Here is a 26479-nt window from a genome sequence, read left to right on the forward strand (position 1 = left end):
AGTAAAGGATTGCAATATGTACCCACTTTCAATGATGTCAAAAGTGAATGTTGGTAAATAGTGTGGCAGCAGCTAGCTAATTGGCTGATGAAGTATTCACTCCCGCCACTGATTGGTTGTGACATATTCAGTCTCCATGTTGCCAAATCTCACAACGGGTGGAAAAAATCTATTCAAAACTTATACTTACCCGAGATAATATTAGGTCAGGGTGTTTAATGCCCACAGAATTGGCACTAATTTATCTAAGACGATTCACGTATATAATAGACGCCCAAACACTTAATATTAGTTTATTAAATCATCAATATTGAAAAAACAACTCCTGTAGCCCCTATCCAACACTAAACAGATGAGAATTAGTATAAGAAAAATATGTTGTGTATAATGTTAATGAAATACAACATCCATAAACACATCCAAAGTCTTAAGATGATCAATTATGGTCGAGTATTAGCGCCAACATCTCCCTACTTACATCTGACTGACGTGGCAAACAAAAACTGAGAATATGATCATTAAACTATCATAATTCTAAGAGATTGGTGGTGGTGGTGGTGGGCCAGGGGTTGTGGTGGGGTTTGGTGCTGTATGATTCAAGAGGACATGACACCAGACGAGAGAATCTGTCAAAACACGGGAGGCTCCAGTCAAAATGTTTTGCTTGTTCAACGTCTGGTACCACAGAAAATGGGCATCCGTCTTACGGAGGCTAACTTGTTTAACGTTTATCGTACACGTTGGGAGGAAGGAAGGAGGGGAGGAAGGAAGGAGGGAAGGAAGGAAGTATTGGCTCGTGGGTAAAAAAAAAAATATTATAATTAATTTTGTTTCCTCGGTCGGTTGTGTTACGGTATAATCTTTTAACCGAGATTGATATTATGAAGGTCTTAGAAAGTTTGTTTTTCGAATTTGTTATCGAAATGAAAGTATTCCAGTACTAATTAGTTTTATGTTTCAACAGATGAAGTTTTGGGAGACATTAAGGATATTTATTGACCCACAAAACCCTACGGAAAATGGCACATGTTTTCATTCTCTCTCTCTCTCTCATACAAAATACGCCTCACTGACACCCAAAACATAAAAAAAAATCTAAAAAAAAAATAATAAATTCCAATCAGCCACATTAATATTTCCTCAGCACGGAATATTGAAAACCCGGGCACATAAAAATCAATCATTGGAGAGGTCGCTTAGTCACCGAAACACGGAAATGAAGTAAACAGGAAGAGCCTCTGGTTTTCACAGCTGGTCTCTGGAATAAACACTTTGGTCCGTCCCAGATGGTGGATGGAATAAACTTCACCATCACGTGTTCTTAGAAGTTTACGGGATATTAGAGCGAAAATAAATTAGGTTGAAGGGTGGTGTGTGTGTGTGATCCTGGGTTAGTGATCACCTGGGCAATGCCAAGGTTAGGTTGTGTTGACAGGCCACCTGGGTCTGTATTATTATTGTAGTAGTTGTGTTCAACCATAAAAAAGAAATGACAAACAGCCTCATTGACTGCCTAATAATAACCATATCTCAAGGTTCCAAACTATAGAAATCTCGTAGTTTATAATTTTTTTTTCCAAGGAAGAGATTGAAGCGTTTATGAGGTGTGACTTAGAGTTAACATCAAGATCAGAATGCGTTTGATGGTTCTATATCTGTTCTTGAGGTGATAATAAATTTAGGTAATCTCGGGAATTCTTGGGGTAAGGTTTTCGATGAATCTATTTTGGAAGCGACTGAAGCGTTTTAAGTTCAATATGAGATAATGTAACGATGCGAATTTGTTTTCTTTTCTGTTTCTGTGTCTGGGTTTATGGTGTTCATAGTCTATAATCTCTTTGGAAGTCTAAGATGGGCATTTGAAGGTTTATATTTCTGAGTTGGAATGAAGCGTTTTATGGTGACAATTTGAATTCATTTGAAGTTTTAAATACCTGAGGCTTCTATTTTTTTAACTAAATAGATCAAGTCCCAGGTTGCTGATCTGTCTTTCTGCCTCATTTACACACAATTGTAGGGTCGCAATTGTTTCTCTTACATGCCAACACAACATACATATAGCGTTTCTCACTGATGATTTTTTTTCTTTCTTGTATTTATTTTTATTATTATCAGTGTTATTATTATTATTATTACCATTAATATTTTATTTTACTTTTTATTATAAATTTTATTTACTGTGAATTATTATTATTACATTTTCGCCCCCAGGCCCCGATGTGGGTCAGTGACCTGTGCCCGGATGGGCTAATCCCCGTAAAAAAAAAAAAAAAAAATCATATACACGCTAAAAATTCATTAAAGAAAACGGGCTTCGATGGCTTACTTTTTTCGGGGGTAACTGAGTCGTTTTAACGGATCATTATTTTCCAAGCTCAAATTCAGATCGAAATGTGTTTGGTGATTCTATTTTCGGGGTCTGCAGTGTCAGTAAATTCACATAATCTCTCACTGGAATCTTAAATCATAACAAAAAATTCCTTTGATGGTCTGTTTATGCATTAATCTGAGACCAATTCAAGAAGGTTTATGAAGCAGAATACCGCTTGATGGTTAGAAATTCGTCTGAAGATGAACTAAATATTTACTTCCTACGTTACACCAAGGCGGCCTGACCCAATACTGTATTTTGAACTTGAATGGTATTTATTAACTGTAATTACTGTAATATTTATGTAACTATACTTGAATGGTGTTAATGAAATGTAATAACTGTAATATTTGTTTTTATACTGCACCCTGAACTTGTCCCTGTATCTGGCAGTACTTATACCTGTAATATTACATCTGTACTCGCTCTTCTTCCTATGTCTGCACCCATAGCTGTACCTGTACTTCCCATTGTACCATTACTTAACCCACTGAACCTGTATTTAACCCACTGTATCTGTATTTAACCCACTGAACCTGTATTTAACCCACTGTACCTGTATTTAACCCACTGAACCTGTATTTAACCCACTGTGCCTGTATTTAACCCACTGTACCTGTATTTAACCCACTGTACAGGTGCCCGTACCCACACTTGGTCCTCCCAGTACCTGTACTTTATTGTGTTCGTGGATTAAAACGACAAACAAATATGAGGCTAAACGTTGAGTCTTTACCTAGGGTCCGCCAGGGTGTGCGTCAGGGCCAACGAGGTCTCGGGGTACGAAGCTAAATAGGAACATCTAGTGGCGGCGAGGAGTAAGTTCAGTGTGGTGGTGTTTATAAAGTTATGTTGTTGGTGTCTGGTGGGGCGGAGAGAGAGAGAGAGAGAGAGAGAGAGAGAGAGAGAGAGAGAGAGAGAGAGAGAGAGAGAGAGAGAGAGAGAGAGAGAGAGAGAGAGAGAGAGAGAGAGAGAGAGAGAGAGAGAGTTAAAAACACTAACCACCCACCTCCCAAAATGTTACTGGGACACGTCAAAACAATTAATCAAAACGCCTCTGTCCTCATTCAATGACAAAGCTCACTGAGTGGCACCGGACGCCACCCTTATAACGCTCAATGAGTGGCACAGGATGCCCCCCCCCCACAACGCTCACTGAGTGGCGCCATACGCCATGCCGTCTGTCCTGGGAATGTTTCAGGTTTTTCACTATTTATCCCATCCAGTAGGGCGGGGCGGGGCTGAGCGGGGTGGGGTGGGACTATGAGAGGGTGCCAAAGAGGGTGCCGCGGCCCTCGTGCCAGGTGTTCTCCGTCTGTGTCGCCGCCGTGGCCTACATTTTGCCCATAATAATCTGTCCGCGTAGCCCGACACCCTGGAGCCCGCTGCCAAGATGGTCCCCTGGTTGCTGATATTAACCACACTTCACACACCTACACCATTAACCTACTGAACACCCAACCCCCCATAATATTACACCACCATATTATAAAACTACCATAAATATATATAATAAACCAAACTATATTACAGACAGACACAGAGACGGACCAATTACGAGTGAAGACGAGAGGGGTGACTTTACTGTTCTATTTCTCTCCCTTAACACAACACGGAAAAAATCTCTTCATTGTAATCAAAATATTCCTCTTGTGACGTTGATCAAGTGGGCGTGGCCTAGTTTAATCAAGGGGTGAGCCAGAGAAACAAACAAACAAACAAACACAAATAAACAAACACTGACTGACCGTGACATTTACCGCCGTCTGTAAATCGTCATCTGTTTACATGTTACAGACAAACACAAATAAAATTAAGAAAATAAGTTATTACAGAAGGAGTTAGACTAATCTGGATAATACAAAAAACTCATGTAAATTTAGGTTAGGTTAAATTAAAGTTACGTTAGAGCAGATTAGATTAGTTTAGGTTAGCTGAGGTTAGTTTAGGTTAGGTTAGCTGAGGTTAGGTCAGATCAGGTCGGGTGAGGTTCAGTTAGCGAGAGAAAAAGAAAGATTTTTTAAAGAGAAAACACGAGAAAAATGAAAATAAGGAAAACAGAAAAATACGGAGAGACAAAAACAAAGATAATGGAGAGAGAGAGAGAGAGAGAGAGAGAGAGAGAGAGAGAGAGAGAGAGAGAGAGAGAGAGAGAGAGAGGAACAAGGGAGATAAAGACACAAAGGAGACGAGAGAATGTAGAGGAAAAACAGAGACTGAGGTACAAACGCTATATATATTATCTCAGCTACGCTTCTCCTGGCCTTGTCCTATATCTTAACACCTGGCACGTGTGTGTGTGTGTGTGTGTGTGTGTGTGTGTGTGTGTGTGTGTGTGTGTGTGTGTGTGTGTGTGTGTGTGTGTGTGTACTGTACATCCATACCTGTACATATTACCGTACATAAATAACTGCGTAAATACTACCATATACGTACATAAGTCCACAAGTTAACATACATACATACCTCCCTTAATGTACACACAACCAATCCCCCATACACTTAATTAACCAGCTAAACGAGACGCATTAACCCTTACATACAGACTATCCTCCCCCTGATGCTCTTCCCCGCCTCTGTTTCTGGCATTCAATTAAAACCAGAGTATTGCTTTTACAGTAAAAAATTTCCCCTATAATTTTTGTTCTATAAATTTGGACGATAACGTGATTCAATTTCTTCTGAGTGTGCGTTTGTATGGCCAGGAGAGTATTCTGTATTTAAATGCATAAAATAACTATTATAAAAGAAACAATAAATTATGTTTATATATCTTCCCTATCTATCTCATCTATGTATTATTTTTTTCCCATATATAAGATGATTTCCCTAAATCCACCTCCTTTTCCCCCTAGAACACCACTATTTTTCCCCATCCTTCATTCCCCTGATGTACCGTTATTATTTTCCTTCCCATTTATACTACTAGGCCTCACCCGAGTCACCTTCCTCCTCCTCCTCCTCCTCACAGCGTAGCTTTAGTATACCCACCTGTGTTAAAACCTTCCCTAACTTACCCGTTGTATGGGTCAGTCTTGAAATGGCATGACACTACAGGGGGAACTGAACTAATATACGCAATCACACATCAAAACTCTAATCTCTTTAATAATTCCACAAAAATGGTATAACTTACAAATCTGCATTATCTTAAGCAATTGAATCAAATTATACTACAGCATTACAGGATTAACATGTCAGACGAGAGTATATGTCCATTCTGTAGGTTTATTGAAATTGAATCGTCCTCCTACCACCACCAAGCTATCCGGACCTCTCACAAATAGAACCCAATGTAAACAGACACCCACAACTGCTGCCTTTACTTATCCCTGCCTTGTTTTAATATAATTCTTACCACTATTAATATCCCCATGATGGTTCTATGTACACTCAACTAATATAAATGTTTGTATGATGATTTCTCATTGAATAAATATATAAATCTCCCGCCTCCATTACACATCATAGAAAACGTTGCAGACCCATTCTCTCTTACTCGCAACTTACAGGGCTAACTCGGGTATACACATCACACCTCTGCTTTCTTCTATGGAATATCCAACAGAGAGTTCATCCCTCATAAATGATATAAGAATAGTGTAATTACTCACCTTGTTACGCACTTACAGACCGTCGTTGTTGTAGAGCAGTAATAACATTTTAACAAAAACTACAACCTCTCCTTACCTGAAAATAAGAAAGAAAAAGTATTAGTCTTTTTATATAACTTACATACGAAATATTCTGTCACATGAGCAGGATATAAATCTAAGTCACTCAAATCATTACTATGTCTACTTCTTAAAATAATGAGACACCCGGTTCTCTTATAAACAGAAATAATGCAAAAAATTCTTATTACCGAAAAAAATACTGTTTTCTTAGTTATTTTTAAACTTTAGTGTAACCTGTGAGGAAAAGATCTGATTGGCAACTAATAGAAGTCTTGTTTATTTTATTTTTTTATTCTGTTCTCTAAAAACCTCTGCATCTTCTTTTCCAAAACCGACAATATCCTGTCACTCTCTCGACCCCCTCTCTCTGTTTCGAGTCCCCCTCTCTCTCTATCCATCTGTCTGTCTGTCTGCTAGGAATTTCCTTTTTTTTTCTTGTCTAAAAGGCCACGTTTAATGTCCCAGCTTCTAAATCTATCTCGTTATCTGATCTCTCTTCTCGTTTTCTTTACAGCCTCTTACGTTCCGTTTTCTTTGCAGCCTCTCTCCACTTTCCCATTTTCCCTGTCATTACCCTCCGCTTCCCTACTGAGTCTGGTCTCTTTGGTGGGACGGTCGAGGTTAACGGTTAAGTCCGGTATTTCACGGTCGGTGGTCTGGGTCGTAAAATCAGGGAGTATTGGCGGCCAGTTCTGTGCAGGGGAAACTTAACCAACCGCTAGGTAATTAAAGTCTCATTAAGATTAGGGTCTCCAACTTATATTACCTGATGATTTAACACTAATGCTAAATTGAGGTTAGGTTACGTTAAATTTGGTTAGCTTGGCATTAGGTTAAGTTGAGTTTGGTTAGGTTAGTTTAACATAAAGGTTTTTAATCATCAGGTGCAATAAGCTGGGCTTTCCTAATTTTTTATAAGTTCCGATGATTCAAGCTATTAAAATTGACGCTGAAATTCCCTTAAGCATTATTGAACATTTCCTTAACATTCTCTTGGATAACTTGGATATGTGATGGCATTGCTGACTATCCTTAACCGAAGAGGCTCACTTTTTACCACCGTTGTATACCTGCACTGTCTATAAGTGCATTAGTCACTGCTGTAAACCTGTACTGTCTATGTATTTTAAACTGTATTCCTATGTTGCCTATATACATGGGTGAACTAATTGTAAACTTATATTACGATTTAACTGAATCTCTCTCTCTCTCTCTCTCTCTCTCTCTCTCTCTCTCTCTCTCTCTCTCTCTCTCTCTCTCTCTCTCTCATATAATTATCCCTGAATAGTTATACACCTCTTGTTACCTATAACTTATAACACACAAACCCACCTCCAGAATTATATATCCAATTATACCAACTTCTCTATTACAGACCTCAACCAATTATTCAGACTTAATTATGAGATATAATTTAGTGAATACGATCTTTCCCTCAAGGCTAAAAGCACATTATACTAGCCATACATAATTTATCGTTAATTATATCCCTTGAGTCTTCTCGCTGTACGAATTGATTATTTTTATCTAGGATTAATAGTATAATTAGTACTCCTTAATCAGAGCTTAATTAATGTTAAATATAAGTAATTATCGTGTGTAAGCAGCAGATTGTTTACACTATCCTAAGTTATCCTGGTATGCATAATGTGACTTAGTGATTGCTTTGGTTATCTCGGTGAAATATATAATGTCTTCTGTATACTAGATAGATAGATAGATAGATAATTAGATCGATAGAGATAGATAGATAGATAATTAGATAGATAATTAGATCGATAGAGATAGACAGATAGATAGATAGATAATTAGATCGATAGAGATAGATAGATAGATAGAGAGTTGACCGTGTTTAAGATGGTGATAATGATGGTGAACGACAGGTGATGGTGGTGTTAGGGGAGGACAGGTGGTAGATGAAGGGAAGGGGGGGAGGGGAGGGGCAGGTAGACCTCAAGATGGTACCTGGACCTTAACAGCCTATCTCAATGACGATTGTGGTGTGGTGATGTACACACACACACACACACACACACACACACACACACACACACACACACACACACACACACACACTAACCTTTGTTTTAATGCTACTCAGTTACTATTGGTCTGACCCAAACACAGTCTTTAAGAGGAACCTTATTTAGATGCTGCCAGCGAGCGGTCTGGCCTCACCCTCACCCAACCCATTCTTCTTACCTCCATTTCTCTCCCTCTACCCCAAAACTATCTCTCTCTCCCTCACCAAAAGAATTTAAATCTCATTCGTTAACTTGGACGGTCTGCTATCTCTCTCTCTCTCTCGCCACACACACTGGCCTCTAGGAGTTTGTTTATATACGAGACAGATCGTGGGTTCTTGTAAGCCGTTCGTCAGCAGCAGACGTCGACACGGATTCTCTATAGAGCAGCCGTTGTGGAAGTCGTGTGAATCAGGGATCCTGCATGTATAATCTAGCAGGAAGAGCAGGAGGAAGAGGAAGAGGACGAGGAAGAGGAGTTGGAAAGATCTCGACCCTAAAAACGAAGCGTAAGATAAACTCGTCCTGTGAGATAAAAGATTGCAAGGCGCATTTAGAGAAGGTAAACTTTTGATGTTGGAAATTTTCGATATCTTTTGGACCGCCATCTTTCTGACGTAAACCCCGTGAGTCAATCAGAATTGTTGTTACATCATCGGTGGCAGTAACAATAATAACAAACTTTAAATTTATTATTATTATTATTATTAAAATTCCTTGATAAAACGAAGCCTTCCCTTCCTGAAGACACGATAACGTGCTGGAGACAAGACAACAAAAATAACGGGGCAAGATGACGTCTAAATTGCACTGAGACTGTACCGACTGCACCTCAATGCCTTTGTAATCTCCTCACTTACAGGAAATACAGATTACAGTAACACACGTTGAGGCGGAGTTGATGCAGGCGACCGACTAGCATAATGGTTGAGAGACCAACAGCAAGAGTGATAGACAGATATAAAGAGACAGGTGCAAAGACAGTTCCTCAGGTAGACAGACAGACAGACAGACGCACAAACACTGTACTCGACCACCTTCATTTCCCCAACTTCATCGTCAGGTCCCCATTTACAGCTGGGTGGATCAGGAGAGCCTCGGGACAGAACCAGCGGACCACCCTACCGCAGGATACGATTTATTTACATAATGTAAGGTACACTAGCGGACGTCACGGTGAGCAAGAATGGGCCAATCAGTGTAATTCAAACCCGGGAACGCGTGGGTCCTGCCAAGTTGATGTTCGCTCTGCATAATGATGAAGGAATGGCTCCCAACGATGAGGCCCTGTTATCATCATCATCATCATTATTAGAATTATTTATTTTTTATATATTCATTAACTTTAAAAGAGAGAGAGAGAGAGAGGTGTCTGAGTACTTCATGTAAGGTAAGACATCCGTGAGGCAACGCAGGAGAGTCATTCAGGTGTGTTCATATATAGCGTCGTCTTGGTGTGTGTGTGTAACGATGTGGGGGTGGGAGGAGAGTACTGCACTGTGTGTAAGGGGGGAAACACCCCACCCATAACCAACGCCTCCCTCCTCTCTCTCTCTGCACACACACACACACACACACACACACACACACACACACACACACACACACACACACACACACACACACCTTTAATATTTCCTACCAAACCAAAGAAATCACATCTGACACTACACCGACACATATCACTCACACTTCGTTAACACTTATCAAACACTTCACTAACACAACTCTGTACTATTTTGTGTTACTGGTTTCTAAGTTAACATTGAACATTCAAATATCCTTTTAGTTTAGTTTAGGTTAGGTTAAGTTAGATTAGGTTAAGTTAGCTTAGGTTAGGATAGGTTAGGTTAGTTCATGTCATGTTAGGTTAGATTAGGTTACTGTACGTTAGGTTAGGTTACGTAAAGTTACGTTAGTTTAGTTCATGTTGAGGCAGATTAGGTTAGGTTAATCACCAGCCAGCACTCAGGCACCAGACATAACCTGTAATTAACCTGCTAAATACATGACAGCCGGATAGAAATGACCGACACACACACACACACACATACCGCCCCGGACATCCGCTAGAGGCGCTCTCTGTTCTACACAATACGTATCCGGTCAGCTTTTTCTAGGCCGGTTAACGCCGTACCTCCTCTTCCCTGAGTTAGCGGTTATCCGGTTCTTTCCAGCGGTGACGGATAGCCCGGACGGATCCCACGGTGGTGTGTGTGTGTGTGTGTGTGTGTGTGTGTGTGTGTGGTTCCTATGAGATAGTTAAGCTATAAATAGATAGATAGAGTATGAAACGACTCTGAATAAACGAGACAAACCGAACGAACGAGAAAATTGGAGTCCGGATAAAGAGAGAAGAAAGTTTCAAGTGTTCGAATAGGTAAGAGTGGTTCGGAGAAAGACTTCTGGATAAGCGATGATGAAAAGTTAGAATATTCATATAAGAGAGAGATTGACTTAGGCAAAATAATCGGGTTAGCGAGAGTGGGAATAAAATTAGAATGTGCGGATAAACGAGGTTGGTCTGAGTTTATGGAGTCCAAATTAACGAGGCTCAACGTGATAGATAGATATATAGATAGATAGGTATATAGATAGGTGACCAGGTGATTAGAGATAGATAATTAAGTGATCAGGTGGATTGATAGATAATCAGGTGACCAGGTAAATAGTTAAATAGATGACCAGGTGACCAAGTTATGTGTCCAGATACTTAAAATTTCGTAAGATTTCTTTTTTGTTCCTCTTAACTGGGTCTGAGAGAACGTATGTAGGTCAGGTCGAGTCTCAGTGCAATATCAATCCCATCTCTCTCTCTCTCTCTCTCTCTCTCTCTCTCTCTCTCTCTCTAACTACGAATGAAAGAGCACAATTTAGTCTTGTTGTAATGTGAGTGTAAAAATTCCCACGTTCATTTTCCCGTCGTGGTTTAAATTATACATAAACTCAACTACCACAACCACACCTCAACCTTCCCTTCGTAGTTAGGTATGAGAACTTAACTATGGTAGAGTCTCAGTGCAATTTCGACGCCATTGAGACAAGCATTTTAGTATCGTTAAGTTATGTGGAGGAACTATGGAAGGAGAGACGAGATATCAGATGGCCTGGTTGACAGTACTGGGGGGAGGTGACGAGAGGTGAGGCAATAGTCAGCTGTGTGATGTAAACAAAGCAACAGCTGATGACGTCAACTTTATAGAAACGTTCCTCTCTGTAACGTCATCATGGTGAAGCAACCCTTGAAAATGTTGTTATTCTCTGACGTCATATTGAGAGAGAGAGAGAGAGAGAGAGAGAGAGAGAGAGAGAGAGAGAGAGAGAGAGAGAGAGAGAGAGAGAGAGAGACTCAGGTGTTACAAGAAGGCCGAGAAATTTGTCAATGTGGGTCTCTATGATATGATGCGTGACGACTTGAATAGTCATTACTAATAATAATAATAATAATATTATTAATAATAATATTAATGATATTAATAATAATAATAATAATAATAATCACACTACTACTTATATTATTATTATTATTATTATTATTATTATTATTATTATTATTATTATCATCATCATCATCGTCATTATTAATATGGCTTATTATCATCAATATTATTATTATTATTATTATTATTATTATTATTATTATTATTATTATTATTATTATTATTATCATCATCATCATCGTCATTATTAATATTATTATCATTATTATTATTATTATTATTATTATTATTATTATTATATTATTATTATCATCATCATCATCATTATTAATATTATTATTATCATCATTATCATCATCATCATCATCATCATCATTATATTATTATTATTATTATTATTATTTTTATTATCCATTAAACCATTTAACCCCAATAGACTTATACCTGAACAGACTACAAAATAACCCAAGACTGTAACAGATTGAACTAAACTGTATCGAGAGTGTCCGCAGGAAGTGAGATCCCACAGTCAGTCTCACTTATGTGATCTTGCACAGGAAATCAAAACACGTGGATTACCAGCCAGGTAACATGGCCAGGTAGGACTAACACCTCCTCCTCCCACTTTTCCCTTCCTTCCTTCCTCCCTCCTTCCCCTTCCCCCAGCGCTTCTTAACACACCGGTATCTCTTATAAACAAATAAACTAACAAGAGAAGTATATAATGATGCTCAAAGGTGTGTAGGGGGGGGGGAGGGGGTAGAGGTGGAGGGGGGGGTGAAAGCATAACGCGACAACAATACGACCGACTATTGGTGTGGGTCTTGGCTACTAAGTGTCATTCACTTACGAGAGTAATTAGTTTTGCAGGTGTTGTTTCAGTCATACGTCAACAGTATACGACAGTTTGTTATGGGAACTTGTTGTGTTGATGAGAATGTGATTATTGCATGTGTGTGTGTGTGTGTGTACGTGTGTGTGTACGTGTAATATCCACCGGCAATACATCACAATGACCCCAAAAACACACATCACATCTCTTACTTGTGGTTGAGAAAATCTGTCGGCGTGTGAGTAAATCTTCACTGTCTTGTCCAGGATGTATATAACGTCTCCGTCATGGCTTCAGATTATAGACATATCAACCTAATTTGCATACTAATTAAAGGAACTAAAACGTGTATTTATCCCACAACAAAAGTTTATTTATTTTATTCCCCAGGTGAGTGCAAAAAGAAGCCAGTGTCTTTTGGGGAATTTGTTTTCAAGAGATTTTTACGAGAATTTATAATTATTTTAGATACAGGTAAACAGTACAGGTAGAATGGGATAACTCAGTCAACATCTAGTGTACGGACCGCAGGAAGTTCAACAGCCTCACACAGACCACAGACTACACTCACCCCCATGCTGCACCGACCACCGTTCAGTTAGTTAAGACAGCCAGCCTCCTCTACAGACACCACCCACCAGGTCACGTGTTAGGTTAGGTTAGGGCTACGTTAGGGTTACGTTAGAGGCAATTTAAACCCCTTCCAGAATACTTGAAGATGTTTACTCGTTTCTCAGGTAATTTTAACACACCTGAGATGACACACACCTTACGTTATCCTCCTCCATGTTCAAGGAGAGACCTCACTATACCGTGCATCGGTCCCTCAAAGACTGACAGCTGAGGGGCGGAGGGAGGAGGGGAGGGGGAGGGGGGGGAGGGGGGTTCTCTCAGTCTATCTCGCCAGCTTAGGAAGGGATCCCACTACTAGCCTGCACCACCGTCACCACCACAACTAGTAGACTGAATGGCTTATGACAACCACCGAATCGGGAGTGGCCAGGTGAGCGTGACCAGACACCTGACGGCCGCCTCAACTTCCACTGCTATACGTCCGCTTCCAAATTTCCCCGCCAGACAGAAATTTCCCCCATTTTTTTTCTTTGTAACTCCGACACCGCCTCTTCATTTGGGAGGTGAGGGAGGAGTTTGGACGAATGTGAGGGATGAGGTATCTACGTGGAGGTGTATAGTATGATGGAGGGTCCTGGGGAGGGAGGGAGAGAGAAGAAGGAGGAGTTGGAGGCGAATGAACGAGATTGAGGGAGGGGCGACCACACTCGTTCCCACAGAGTTGTGAAGAGATGCTACAGCCTGCGTCACTCGCGGTGCTGTTACTGCTGCGGGTTGTTGTGATGCTACTGAGGGAGGAAAGAGGGAAGGAGGGAGAGAGAGAGGGTAGGAAGGAAGGAGGAAGGAAGGAGGGAGGGAAGGTAGGAAGGAGAGGGGCGATGAGTAAACCACAGCGGAAGCTTTTAACAGTCAACAAGTGGTTCTTACAGCCTCCGGGATTTACCAACACACGCAGAGTGCCTCCAGGTAACACAACACAACACCTGCCAACACACAGTATCACTCCAGGTATTAAGGCCTGGAGGCTGAGCTAAAAGGTCGATACGTGGCATAAAGGTGGATCAAACAAGACCCTCCAGTTAGGTTAAATGTATAAAGGAGGAAGATTATAATACTGGAGGACTAATTACCTAATCTAACCTAACCACGTTCCATCATACAGCAACACACCCTTAATAACCACGTCCCACCACACTCTACCACTCCTTGTATAACCACACTCGCCATCCAAAATCAATGTGAATCTTCCTTGAGGACCGATCCATCCACACACCAAATCGGAAAGAAATCGGTCCAGACGTTTTAAAGTTATGAGCTCGAACCAGATTTCCAGATTTGGGACGTGGATGCCATCTTGGGGGCGTGGGGAGAGAAAGAGGGGAGGAGGGGAAGGGGCGGGACAGGGAGAGAGGTGAGGGGGAGGGGGGGAACTTATCTAACACGCCCAAAGTGTGAGAGAGAAACTGTCAAGACGTTGTGAAATTATCATCCGGAGGAGAGAGAGAGAGAGAGAGAGGAGATCCTTAAGCAACAGCAATAGTGCACAAGTGTTCAAGAGACGTAGATACATGACTAAACTTAAAAATAAACTATTATTACGTCACCAAACTACGATAAAAACAAAAACAAATCAGACTGCGTAGTTAGACGTATGTGGATTTTGTGAGTAAGCGAGAGATAAATCTAACGAGAGTATTAAGAGGATATAAAGACGTTTATCTCTCTCTCTCTCTCCTCTTCTCTTTTATTTCATTTGTTTTCACCTCCTTCTCTAATGTTGTCCCTTTCATTCTCTTCCCTTTTTCGCCTCCAAGCTTCAACTCCTTCTCTCACCTGTCACTCCTCCTCTCCTGTTTCTCTTTCTCCCTTTCATCGCCTATCCTTCCTTTTTCCTCCTCTTCCTCCTTCTCTCCTGTGCATTCTCCTCCACTTCCTTGTCGTCTCCCCCGCCGTCACAGGTGAGGTACGGCAGGTGATCGACAGACAGTGAACTGTGACTGTGTTCACACCTCCTCGTGCACACATCCAATACGTGCACAAACCCATCACGTACACACGGTCATCACTTACACACGCCCATCACGTACACACACCCATCACGTACCAGGTCATCACGTACACACGCCCATCACGTACACACGGTCATCATTTACACACGCCCATCACGTACACACGGTCATCACGTACACACGCCCATCACGTACACACGGCCATCACGTACACACGGTCATCACGTACACACACACAGGGTATCTTCATCTCCTGTGAGAACAAACACTCTGACTGTGTGTGTTTGTTTTATACGACGAGCACACACGAGATGTTTGCGTGTGTGTGGATATTGAGGATAATAATAATACCCCACCTCTCTCTCTCTCTCCGCAAAGAGTAACACAGCGTAAACGAGAGAAAAGAAGAGAGAGAGAGATTAAAAAGACATTATCATTTAAAACACATATATAACGAAAATAGCAACGAAAAGAACATAACAGAGACACGAAATAAACGATATTACACGAGAGAGAGAGAGAGAGAGAGAGAGAGAGAGACCCACCAACAGCCCCGATATCATAAAACCTTCATCATCACCATCATCACCACCAGCACCACAACTATCACCACCTCAACCAACACCTCCATCACCCCATCATCATCCTCACCACCACCGCCGGCAGTAGAGGACACGAAAGACCTCCTCCTCTCCACGTACCCTGCCGCAGGAGAGCCCGTGGTGGAGGACGCTTCAAACTTTACCCATTATCCACACCAGACTTCTACAACAACTGGTGACGCCCCTCGCCTGCGACGCCCCTCGCCTGTGACGCCCTAGCCTGTGACGCCCCTAGCCTGTGACGCCCCTAGCCTGTGACGCTCCTAGCCTGTGACGCTCCTAGCCTGTTTTGTTTATTTTATTTCTATGGCTTGAAATTCCATAGTGGATCAAAAAACACAATAATTTATATTTGTATGGTAGACTAACTTACCATAATCCTAACCTAACCTAAATCTTACCCAAATGGTCCAGCGAGCCAACAGGGATCCAACCAGTCATTATTTAAGCATCAACGGAGGGTCCGATTGAAGGGGTCCAGCGAGTCAATAGAGGTCCGACCAGCCACCAAGGGGGTCCAACCAGGCACTAGGGTCCAAACGGCCATTATTTAAGGCTCAGATAAATGCAGAAGGCGTCCAGATGCGTTGAGGGCGAGAAAGAAAAACCATATGAAGGCTACACCGTAAATACCGGAGTCTCCCCTTCAATCCCCTTCGCACGTCCAAGTTTTCTTTAATACCACGAGGTCGGGTTCAATTCTACGCCCAAACACTAGTAATGATGTTATAGAGGTAAAGGGGTAGCTTCTAATTGGCAATTATAGTAGTATTATTATATTGATTATTATCTCTCTCTCAAGTCAGGGTCCGCACCGTAAATTTTCCTTCATAACAGGAGATGTAAATATGCGTCTAATAAACATCTCAGGGGAACTTCGACACAATATGGACTTCCAGAGGTTCACAGAGTACGTTTCTCGCCCCAATATAAGCTGGTTCACGAAGCTGGGACATCAGAGCAAAATATTTCAACACACACACACACACACACACACACACACACACACACACACACACACACACACACACACACACACACACACACACACACACCAATAAATGAAACAAAAATAACAAGAAATATCCTCAATAGATTCGCCAAGGTTAAAAAAAAAGCATGACTAATAAACTAAAATAATCAAAATATCGTCAAATTCAATTAAGAAAATCGCTAAAATAATTCCACAACAAATGAAATATATATCACTAAAGTTAAAATTACAGATATCGCGAAAATCAAACCAATATCGCCACAACACACGTCACAGATGGTGTAGCTCGTTAACACTGACTCGAGAGAGGAAGAGGGGGATAACACGAGACAAAGATAACGATAACGAGAAAAATAACGGTCTTGTGTGTTATCTCCGGGTTATCTCATGTGTAGTCTTTTATCTGTGGTTATTTTATGTTGTTATCTTAAGCCTTAGGTTGAGACGATAACTAACCTCCATGATGCTTGATTATTATACTCTTGTAGTCATGACTGTATTATTAAGTGTTAGGTTAGGTTAATCTTAACGTGAAAATAATAAGCTGGGATGGGGATTCTTTTGGTGATCCCACAACTCTATAGTACTCACCATCACCAGTAAACCACCACTCATCATACTCACCATCATCATGAGTCACCATTCATCATACTCACCATCACCAGTAAACCACCACTCATCATACTCACCATCATCATGAGTCACCATTCATCATACTCACCATCACCACTGAGTCATCATTCATTGTACTGCCGTGTGTCTTACCTGGGGAAGAAAGGACAAAATATTAATATACCTGTATGTCACTCAGGTAAAAATAATTAATTACATAACCTAACCTAACGTAACCAACTTTAGATTTACCAGTTACTCCATCTGTTGAGTAAATATGGAACACGAGCCATCTTGAAACTCCTCCTCGTTTTCTGTGAGGTAATCAGAGAAAATGGACCAGTTAATGATCAAGGGGTACCTAATGTAAACTTAAATAGCTCTTTTCTTTACATACTTATACACAGACTGTCTCTCTCTCTCTCTCTCTCTCTCTCTCTCTCTCTCTCTCTCTCTCTCCCTCCCTGTCTGTCTGTCTGTCTCTCTTCTCTCTCCTCTCTTTCTCGTCTCTCTCTCACACACACACACACAAGTATCACATACACAAAGACTGCCTCTCTCTCACAAACAAACCTCTCTCTCTCTCTCTCTCTCACACACACAAGAGGCTGAGTTATTAATACAGTGGGCAATCAATATTTAGGTCACATCAAGAGGCCCTTTTAAAAGTGACGTCATCAAAGGGAATTACTATTGAGGCAGTTAAAGGAAAGAAAGACCAGGAGGAAAAATGTGGAGTTTTTTGGTGAGTTAATTGGCTGTTGAAGACCTGGCCAGAGTCAACAGGTGAGAGAGAGAGAGAGAGAGAGAAGAGAGAGAGAGAGAGAGAGAGAGAGAGAGGGAATCTTTGTGTATATGATAAGTGTGTGTGTGTGTGTGTGTGTGTGTGTGTGTGTGTGTGTGTGTGTGTGTGTGTGTGTGTGTGAGCGTCTTATTACTATAGAACTTCATTTAAACTCTGATCCTGAATAATATTAGGATCCAAGAGGAGGAAGAGGAGGAGGAGGAGGACGAGGCGGAGATGAAGAGAAGGAGGAGGAAGACGAAGAGAAGAAAGAGAAAGAGGAGGAGAGGAAAAAATTTGATGAGGAGGAGGAAGAAGACAAAGAAGAAAGGGAAGACGAGGAGGAAGAAGGAAGAAATTAAGATAACAATAGGAGAGGAAAGATGAATATAAAAGAAAAGATAAAGATAAGAAGAAGAAGAAGAAGGGAGTGGAATAAAAGAAGAAAGAGACAAACGAAGAGAGGGACAAATGAGGGCCTGGGAGAGATAATGAGAGAATGGAGGAAGAGGGAAGAGGGAGGAAAAAATATATGGGTAGAGGGAGAGGGAAGTGGAGGGGAGGGGGAAGTGGAGGGAGAGGGGAAGTGGAGGGAGAGAGAGAGAGAGAGAGAGAGAGAGAGAGAGAGAGAGAGAGAGAGAGAGAGAGAGAGAGAGAGAGAGCAATGTGGCCCAATTGGTGACACAACCCCACCAAGTGTTGCTAACAACACACACACACACACACACACACACACACACACACACACACACACACACACACACACACACACACACACACCGTGACACACATTTGACCGTCTGTGTGGGCTGCCAAGAGAGAGAGAGAGCGTGTGTGTGTGTGTGTGTGTCTAATAACGCCTAAAGTTCTCCCTGAACCAACAGGTGAGTGCAGAGGCAAGAGTAGTTAGTGAGTTGGGGAACACCGGTGGAGGCGGGGCAATAGAGGCGGGAGAGGCGGTGCAATACGAGGCAGGGGCGAGGCAGGACAATGAGGAGCAACAGGAGGGCAATAAGAGGGCAATGAAGGGGCGGGGCGGGGCAGGGGGGTGGGGAGGGGCAGGGCAGGGCGGGGATCCTTTCAGACATGATCCTCTACTCTGGGAAATATTCTGACATTAAATACTCAGAAGTCGCAACTTTAATGAGTTTCTGACGACGTTTGGAGAGGAGGAGGAGGAGGAGGAAGGAAGAGGCGATAAAGGAGGGAGGAGGAGGAGGAGGAGGAGGAGGAGGAGGGAGAGGGAGGAGGGAGATAAAGGAGGAGGGAGGAGGAGGAGGAGATAAAGGAGGAGGAAGAGGTGTGGTTATGGTGTATAGTGGTAGGAGTGATGGTGGTTATGGTGATGATATGGTGCTTACCCCAGATAATTCTCACACACACACACACACACACACACACACACATCTAAGAACTCCTAATAACTGTTACAAGTCTCACCTCTAAGTAAACAAACACAACAACACACAATATCACCTGTCACCCCAACATTACACACACACAGCAACCTCCCACTAGTGTAATAACCGTAAACACTCACCAGTATTAAGAATATATTAATTGGTCTACCGTGTTTACTACAATAATTCATTAACTGAAGGAAGGAGAGAGGGAGGGAAGGAGAGAGGGAGGGAAGGAGGGAGGGAGGGAAGGAGGGAGGGAGGGAAGGGAGAGAGGGAGGAAGGTGACACCATTCCTACATCCTATTTTGGGTCGAAGGAGTCTTAAGAGGAGGTTAGGAGAGGAGGGGGAGGGAGGGAGAGAGGTAGGAGTGGGGGTGGGGAGGGAGGAGGAAGGGAGGAAATGGTAAGTGAGGGGAGCAGGGGAGGGAGCAGTTAAATTATGTGGTACAGTTCGACTGCAATTAACAATTATAGGACCCCCTCCTCCCCTCCTCCCAACCCCATCCACCCCTCCCTCCTCCTAACCCATCCTCGCTCCCTCACCAGCTGATCTACAAAGTGTTTACAAAGTCCCTTGATGTTGCCATAATCCACAATGACCAAACCACACACACACACACATTAGTACATATAATATCACCATGTGTGTTTGTTTACATAATAACTGCATGTTTCCTACGTGTGTTGTGGCGTAGAGGACACATCACGGAGTACATATACTGATGTTTTGAATATGTAATTCTCTCTCTCTCTCTCTCCTCAAAAAACATAAATCATCAAGGGACTTTATAAACACCATAACCAAAACTTAACGTCTAACCGGGAATTATCAGGGTGGGTCTTGGTAGGTCATTCAATCCCGTGCCGCTCAGTTTATCACCTTACGTCTGGCAGCGTGAGATTTACCGTACGATCATCCTTACGTCTGGCAGCGTGAGATTTACCGTACGATCATCCTTACGTCTGGCAGCGTGAGATTTACCGTACGATCATCCTTACGTCTGGCAGCGTGAGATTTACCGTACGATCATCCTTACGTCTGGCAGCGTGAGTGACGTAAATAAAACAATGACGTCATATTCATCTGCCTTTTATCTCTGGCGACATAAGGTGAAGGGAGGTCATATGCTCTCTTATGCTCGTTCTGAATACTCATGCTCACGATCGTACTAAAACTCCCACGCCCCACGCTCGAACTCAAGGATCATGCTCCAAGGTTAATCCCCAGGTGAAATTAGCTTGAGGAGTAAATCTTGAGGTGGTCCAAACACTCAGATACTGTGACATAAAAACTCATAATTGGCGGAGGCTTAATTAGGAGCAGCCACGACCTACACACCTGAACTGTCTTACCTGGCGAGGGAGTTTTGTCACGACTGCGTAGAGACAGACAGGTGTAAAAATGTATAGACAGGTGTTAAACTCCCAATTAAACCACAAACAGGTGTTGAACTCTTTATGTGTAAGTAAATGTTGGGATTTTTTCAATATATATTTCAGCATTTCATTCTTGTTCCTTAGATAGATAGATAGATAGATAGATAGGGAAGGAGAGTGGTTGTGGGGAGGGGAAGAAGAGGATGGTGGGAGACGGGAAAGAATTGAGGATGAGAGGGATGTGGGGAGGAGAGTGGGGTGAGGAGAGGGAAGGGAGAGGGTTAACAAAACTGGCACACGCTCACTAATTACCTCCATAACTACGGGCAGACTGACGCAGTGCCAACTTTGTGCTACTGACATCTGCTTTACGGGTGCCACTGACGGGTGCAATGGACAGGTAACGGTGGCATTCTTCCATTATTAATGGCACCCTGTAGCTTACGACATCACGAGACATCATATACAGATGCCACGAGACATCAAGTGCCACGAGACAGTCATATACGTAGACAAGGGTGCCACGGCCCTCAGAGACGAGCGAAACGGGTCACAACAGCCGAGTGCCAAGACCCCTGACACACACACACACACACACACACTGAAGGGAATATCAAAGCATTCCTTAAGACGCACCTTTATAGCCATGGTCCTTAGCAGTGCCTCACCTAACACACCTGCCGACACACCTCTCTCTCTCTCTCTCTCTCTCTCTCTCTCTCTCTCTCCATGTTGGAATTAACCTAACCTAACCCCAGACATACACACTTAAATATCAACAAAGGACAAGTTCATTCTGTCAGGAGAAAAATGACGTGGTTTTTTTTTCCCCAGGAATATTGTCCACCACTGGCCAAGGATGTGAGATGAATGGGGCCAGCTTGGACAATGGCCAGCTGGTTCCTCACGAGTAGCTGAGAGTTTGTGTATTGTGTAATTGAAATTTTGATGTTTGTTCGTGATTTTACAGCCGATGGCTTTTGTGTATTTGTGCAATTTTTTTTGGGGGGGTCCGTGTTCTTGTCTCTGCATGTTTGTACTTATCTATCTATCTATCTATCTATCTATCTATCTGCCTGTCTGTCTGTCTATCGTTTTGTCTATATGTCAGATGTGGAGGTGCCCGATGACGTCAGAGTGCAGCTTGAGCAAGATGAACGAATGTCTGTCATACCTGGGAGGTGACACACACACACACACACACACACACACACACACACTACCATCCCCTCGAGTCTGTACCATCAACGCAACGCCAGTACGAGCGATAACTACCGTCTGGCGTTCGTCTCAGTGTAATAGTGATGATAATTATTTTAACTTTTCGTGTTTTGTCTTTAGTCAACCAGTGAGGATTATTTATCTTAGGATCTTTTGAGAATACGCCCCCTGGAGTCTAGCCACGCCCCCTGGAGACTAGCTACGCCCCCTGGAGCCTATCCACGCCCTCTGGAGTCTAACCACGCCCTCTGGAGTCTGGCCACGCGCCAACTCTCCAAGAAAAATGACACTTGAAACGTTCTGACATTCTACAATTTTTCTTTTTATTAATAATGATAAAACGAGGCGGAGGGAAAGAGTTTTGAGACGAGATGTAATATTTCACAACTACTGGTGTTCTGCCTTTATCACCGACGGAGATATTAATACAACGTTGTAGAAGAGTTGAGGTGTTTCTGGTTGATCATGAGTTGGACCACAGGAGAGTATGGCTAATGAGGCAACCTGGTATATTAAAATGTACCTTTTTTATCAGGTAATTAGACCATCCCTACCTTACTTCACATGATCATTTATCACTAACACTACACACACACACACACACACACACACACACACACACACACACACACACACACACACACACACACACACACACGCACACACACTCTCAGTGTTTTTGTTGACCCTCCCACAGGTATATTTAAATCACCAACACATTAACTCTGCCTCACATACCTGCCCTAATTAATATCACCTGTGCTGGTCCCTTTTTTACCCTTCATAATCGTTGACTAACAAAACAAAAACTTAAGGACCACATGTATGTAGATTAACCCCATAAGTTTATTTTACCCTTACTCTACCTGGGGGGTTAGGTTAGGGTAAGTTTTGGTTAGGTTAGGGTAAATGAGTGTTGGTTAGGTTAGGTTAGGGTCTCTCTGATTGGTAGTCTTGCAAGAATACTTTTTTATTTTGAAAGTTGTTGAGAGAGAAGAATGTGTTCTAGGTATGTGGTACAACCTGAACACTTCTATATAAGGAAATATTTCATGTTGACTTTCGGAAAATATTTACAGTATCTTAACTTTTCCTCCTAACTGGGTCACATATGGCCACGGTAGACAAGATGGATTCTCATTGGTCTATATTTAACTTTTCCTCTTAGCTTTTGATGTGGGAACATATCTAATTGAATCACTGACGTTACGACAAATAGATGAATATATGACCACCTAAAACAAATGAATGAAAAAAACTAAAGATATTTGAAACAGATGATTTGGTAACTATCTAAAACAAATGACAGTCTGCAACTATAGACACTTTAAACAGATGAGTACCTCACCACCTAAAACAAATGACAGTCATAAAATTATAGATACTTTAAACATGAATAGCTCTCCACCTAAAACAAATGACGGTCAAAAAACTATCAACACTTTAAACAGATAAAGAGATGACACCCAGGAACAAATGACAGTCTGCAACTAACGACGACCACCCCTTGGCAGGCCATCGTTCAACACCTTTACGATCAGATGCCTCTTGCAGCCGCCATCTTCACCCACTGTCTCAGGAGTTTCGGGAATTATTTTTTCTTAGATAAACGGTGAGCTGAGAGCATTTTCCTTCCTAAGATTGACATAATAAATCCCAAAATCTGACACCTCTTACCTGTCGCCACTGACCTACCTGTCGCCACTGACCTACCTGTCGCCACTTACCTTCCCTCCATAACAGAGAAGACTCAGCCATTAGCCTCACCAACACACACCTCGGTACTCACCTTTCTCAAACTGGACATTCTGTCTACTGAAGGCCCGTGAGAAGGCGTCGAAGACTCTGGTGTGAGCCTCAGCCAGGTGGACAGTCTTCTCGTTCACGCCCTTGTTCATCTCCCTCTTGACGCCCACGGGGTAGCCTAAGGGCGTGGGCGTGGGAAGTGACGGGGCGTTGGTGGGCGTGATGGAAATTGTATTAGGGTTCTTCAAGGGCAGGTCAATGATGGGCGTGGTGATGGTGCTGGTAGGAGGAGTCTTGATAGGTATGGTAGAAGGAGGGGGCGGAGTCTTAGTGGGCGTGGTGGCAGTGGGCGGGGTCTTAGCACCATCAGTCTGGGGTGATGGACTCATGGTGGTGGTGGTGATCATGCCCTGCTGCTGGGGACACTCACGAGTTACCACAACGACGGTGGTGGTGTGGGAGGCCGTGGTGACTCCCGGGGGGCGGGGGTAACTTGGCAGGGGTAAGGATGGCGTAGGTGGGTAAGCTAGTGGTGGTAATGGTGCTAGGTGCAGGTGGTATATGTTGCCAGGGTGTGTTAGAGGTGCAAGACTACAAGGAATGGCAGGGAGGCTGACGAAGATGAGGATAAGTGTAGGTGAGGTAAGGTAGTCGTGTGGGGTGACAGGTAACAGCGGTCACTTCAGGTAAGAGTTAATTAACCTCAGGTGTGTCCAGGTGAATCTCTGGTGAGTGACTGAAGGTAAGGTTCTCAGACGCGAGGAGAAGCTTCGGTCACATCACCAGTCGTTCAACAGTTACGAGAAAGTGTCACAGTTCACCACAGTTCTTCAGTTACAGTCACTGCTAGAGGTCGACCTTTGTGGAGGAGGAGGTGCAGGAGGAGAAGAAAGAGGAGGTGGGTGTGTAGGAGTCGCTGCAGGAGGGGAGGGGGTGACGGGGAGGTGTCTCACTCAAACTAGAGCAACTACGTCGTCAGGAAGATACAAGACTCCCCTCATCACGCCCTCGTCTTCGTCAGTAGTACTAGGGGCGGCGCTCTTGTCCATCCTGACTCGTCCTGCCTGCTTCTCTACCCCCCTCCACCACCTCTTTGAAATACCTCACCTCAATAACTCCTAAGATAGTCGTTTCTTTACCTTGTTCTCTCACCTTATTTTTCTCTCTCTTTCTCAAACACTTAACTTTGGGTATTTTTATCAATTTTGAATGACAGGAGTTTTTTCTGTCTGTCTGTCTGTTTCTGTCAGTCCAAATATCTCACCAGCTGACGACTCTTCACTACACCTGTTTCACTGACGTTGCTACAGCTGACACTCCACCGTCAGCTGTCAGAGATTTACAACATCATCATCATCACCCTTTCCAGAACCCAATATATAGAAGTTTTCAGAGAAGTTTCGTGACGTCACTATTTTAAGTTTCACCACAAGGAGGAGTGTTATCACCTCTTCAGTTTCTTTTCTGATATAGACTTTCTTTTATATATAATTAAAACAAAACTGAAAGACAAAAGACATTGAATGATAAAATAAAAAATGGCTCCACATATTTCTCGTCTCCCATTTATTTCTATTTATATTTTGGTCTTTGGTTAAATGTGTAATATTGAGGTAAAATGAATCAAACTTAAGTCATAGTTGCATAAAGCGAATCAGTCTATGTTTACTCATCATGCCTCACCTCCCCCCCTCCCCTCCCCACCCCCTTACCTCCCCACCTACGTACAGAATAAAAATAATAATAAATACTGAATATTAAATAACAAATAAATGAACTACTTACAAAATAATACAAAAATAAATGCAAGAAATAAACCAATAAACAAAATTTGCCGTAAGGAGGCCATACATAGAGCTGCCGACGCACCTCCCCAAGGACACGTGACAGGAAGGAAAAAATGAAAGTCACGTGATAATGACAATAATAACGATGAACATAGGAGGGAGGGAGGGAGGATGAGGTAAGGAAGAAGGGAAGGAGGGGCGAGAAAGGGGATGCGGAAAGGATGGAAGGAAGGAGGAATAGAGGGAGGGAGGAAGGGAGGAAGGAGGGAGGATACGGGAAGGTGGAACAAGGGATGGAAGGAGGGAAGGAGGAGCCAAGGATAATGAAGGAGGGAAGGAGGAGCCAAGGATAATGAAGGAGGGAGGGATAGACGGCTTAGGGAGGGAGGGAAGAAGCAAGGGGAATGAAGGAAGGAAGGAGAGAGGGAACGAAGGAGGAGGGAAGGAAGAGGAAGGATGAAGAAGGTATGGAGGGAGGACACTTTCCCCATAAACAAAAAAATCCCATTAAAGATCAACATAACAAAATCCCAAAAGATTTTCCTCCTGTTTACAAAAAGAATAAATCCCGAGACACGTATCAGAAATTTCTCACTGGACAAAATACCACAAACCAGTTCATACAAGACAAAATACCAGCGGGATTTTATAGTTAATATAGTTTAATTATAACATCAGCAGCAGCAGTAATAATAATAATAATAATAATAATAATAATAATAATAATAATAATAATAATAATAATAATAATAATAATAATCTAAAAAAAAACTCAAATTAAATCCACCAAAATAATTAAACCCAACAAAAGTTTAACAAAATATAATTAAAAAAAACGGGATTTTGTGGTGATTTTGTACAATTTATGATTTAAGACGTAACTTTAGAGCGGCTCAGCTCAAAACTCATTAAAATTTATAAAAAAGTAAAATTAGTTGTTTGTGTCTGGTGACGGGCTGTACGGATATAGTACACTGCATATTATGGTTTTGGGTCTATTTTGCTGTCAGTGTTGCCAAGTTGTCCT

At 42.2% G+C, this 26479-nt stretch overlaps 1 protein-coding gene across 16 annotated transcripts in view; it reads right to left on the reverse strand.

Moving 5' to 3' along the window:
• LOC121858512 (kazrin-like) overlaps positions 1-26479 on the reverse strand; it is a 143770-nt gene that overhangs the window by 74096 nt on the left and 43195 nt on the right. For 14 of the 16 annotated variants that reach the window (XM_042354971.1, XM_042354970.1, XM_042354969.1 and 11 more), the window contains exon 2: positions 23709-25167. In XM_042354971.1, coding sequence (XP_042210905.1) covers positions 23709-24072 — 364 coding nt within the window. In that variant the 5' untranslated portion in view covers positions 24073-25167. Of the gene's footprint in view, positions 1-5985; positions 6005-15929; positions 15985-23708; positions 25168-26479 lie in introns of those variants that run through there. The other 2 variants (XM_042354978.1, XM_042354979.1) reach the window with 2 other exon arrangements.

This window comes from Homarus americanus, unplaced genomic scaffold (genome assembly GCF_018991925.1).
Source record: "Homarus americanus isolate GMGI-L3 unplaced genomic scaffold, GMGI_Hamer_2.0 scaffold47293, whole genome shotgun sequence".
Classification (NCBI taxonomy): domain Eukaryota; kingdom Metazoa; phylum Arthropoda; class Malacostraca; order Decapoda; family Nephropidae; genus Homarus; species Homarus americanus.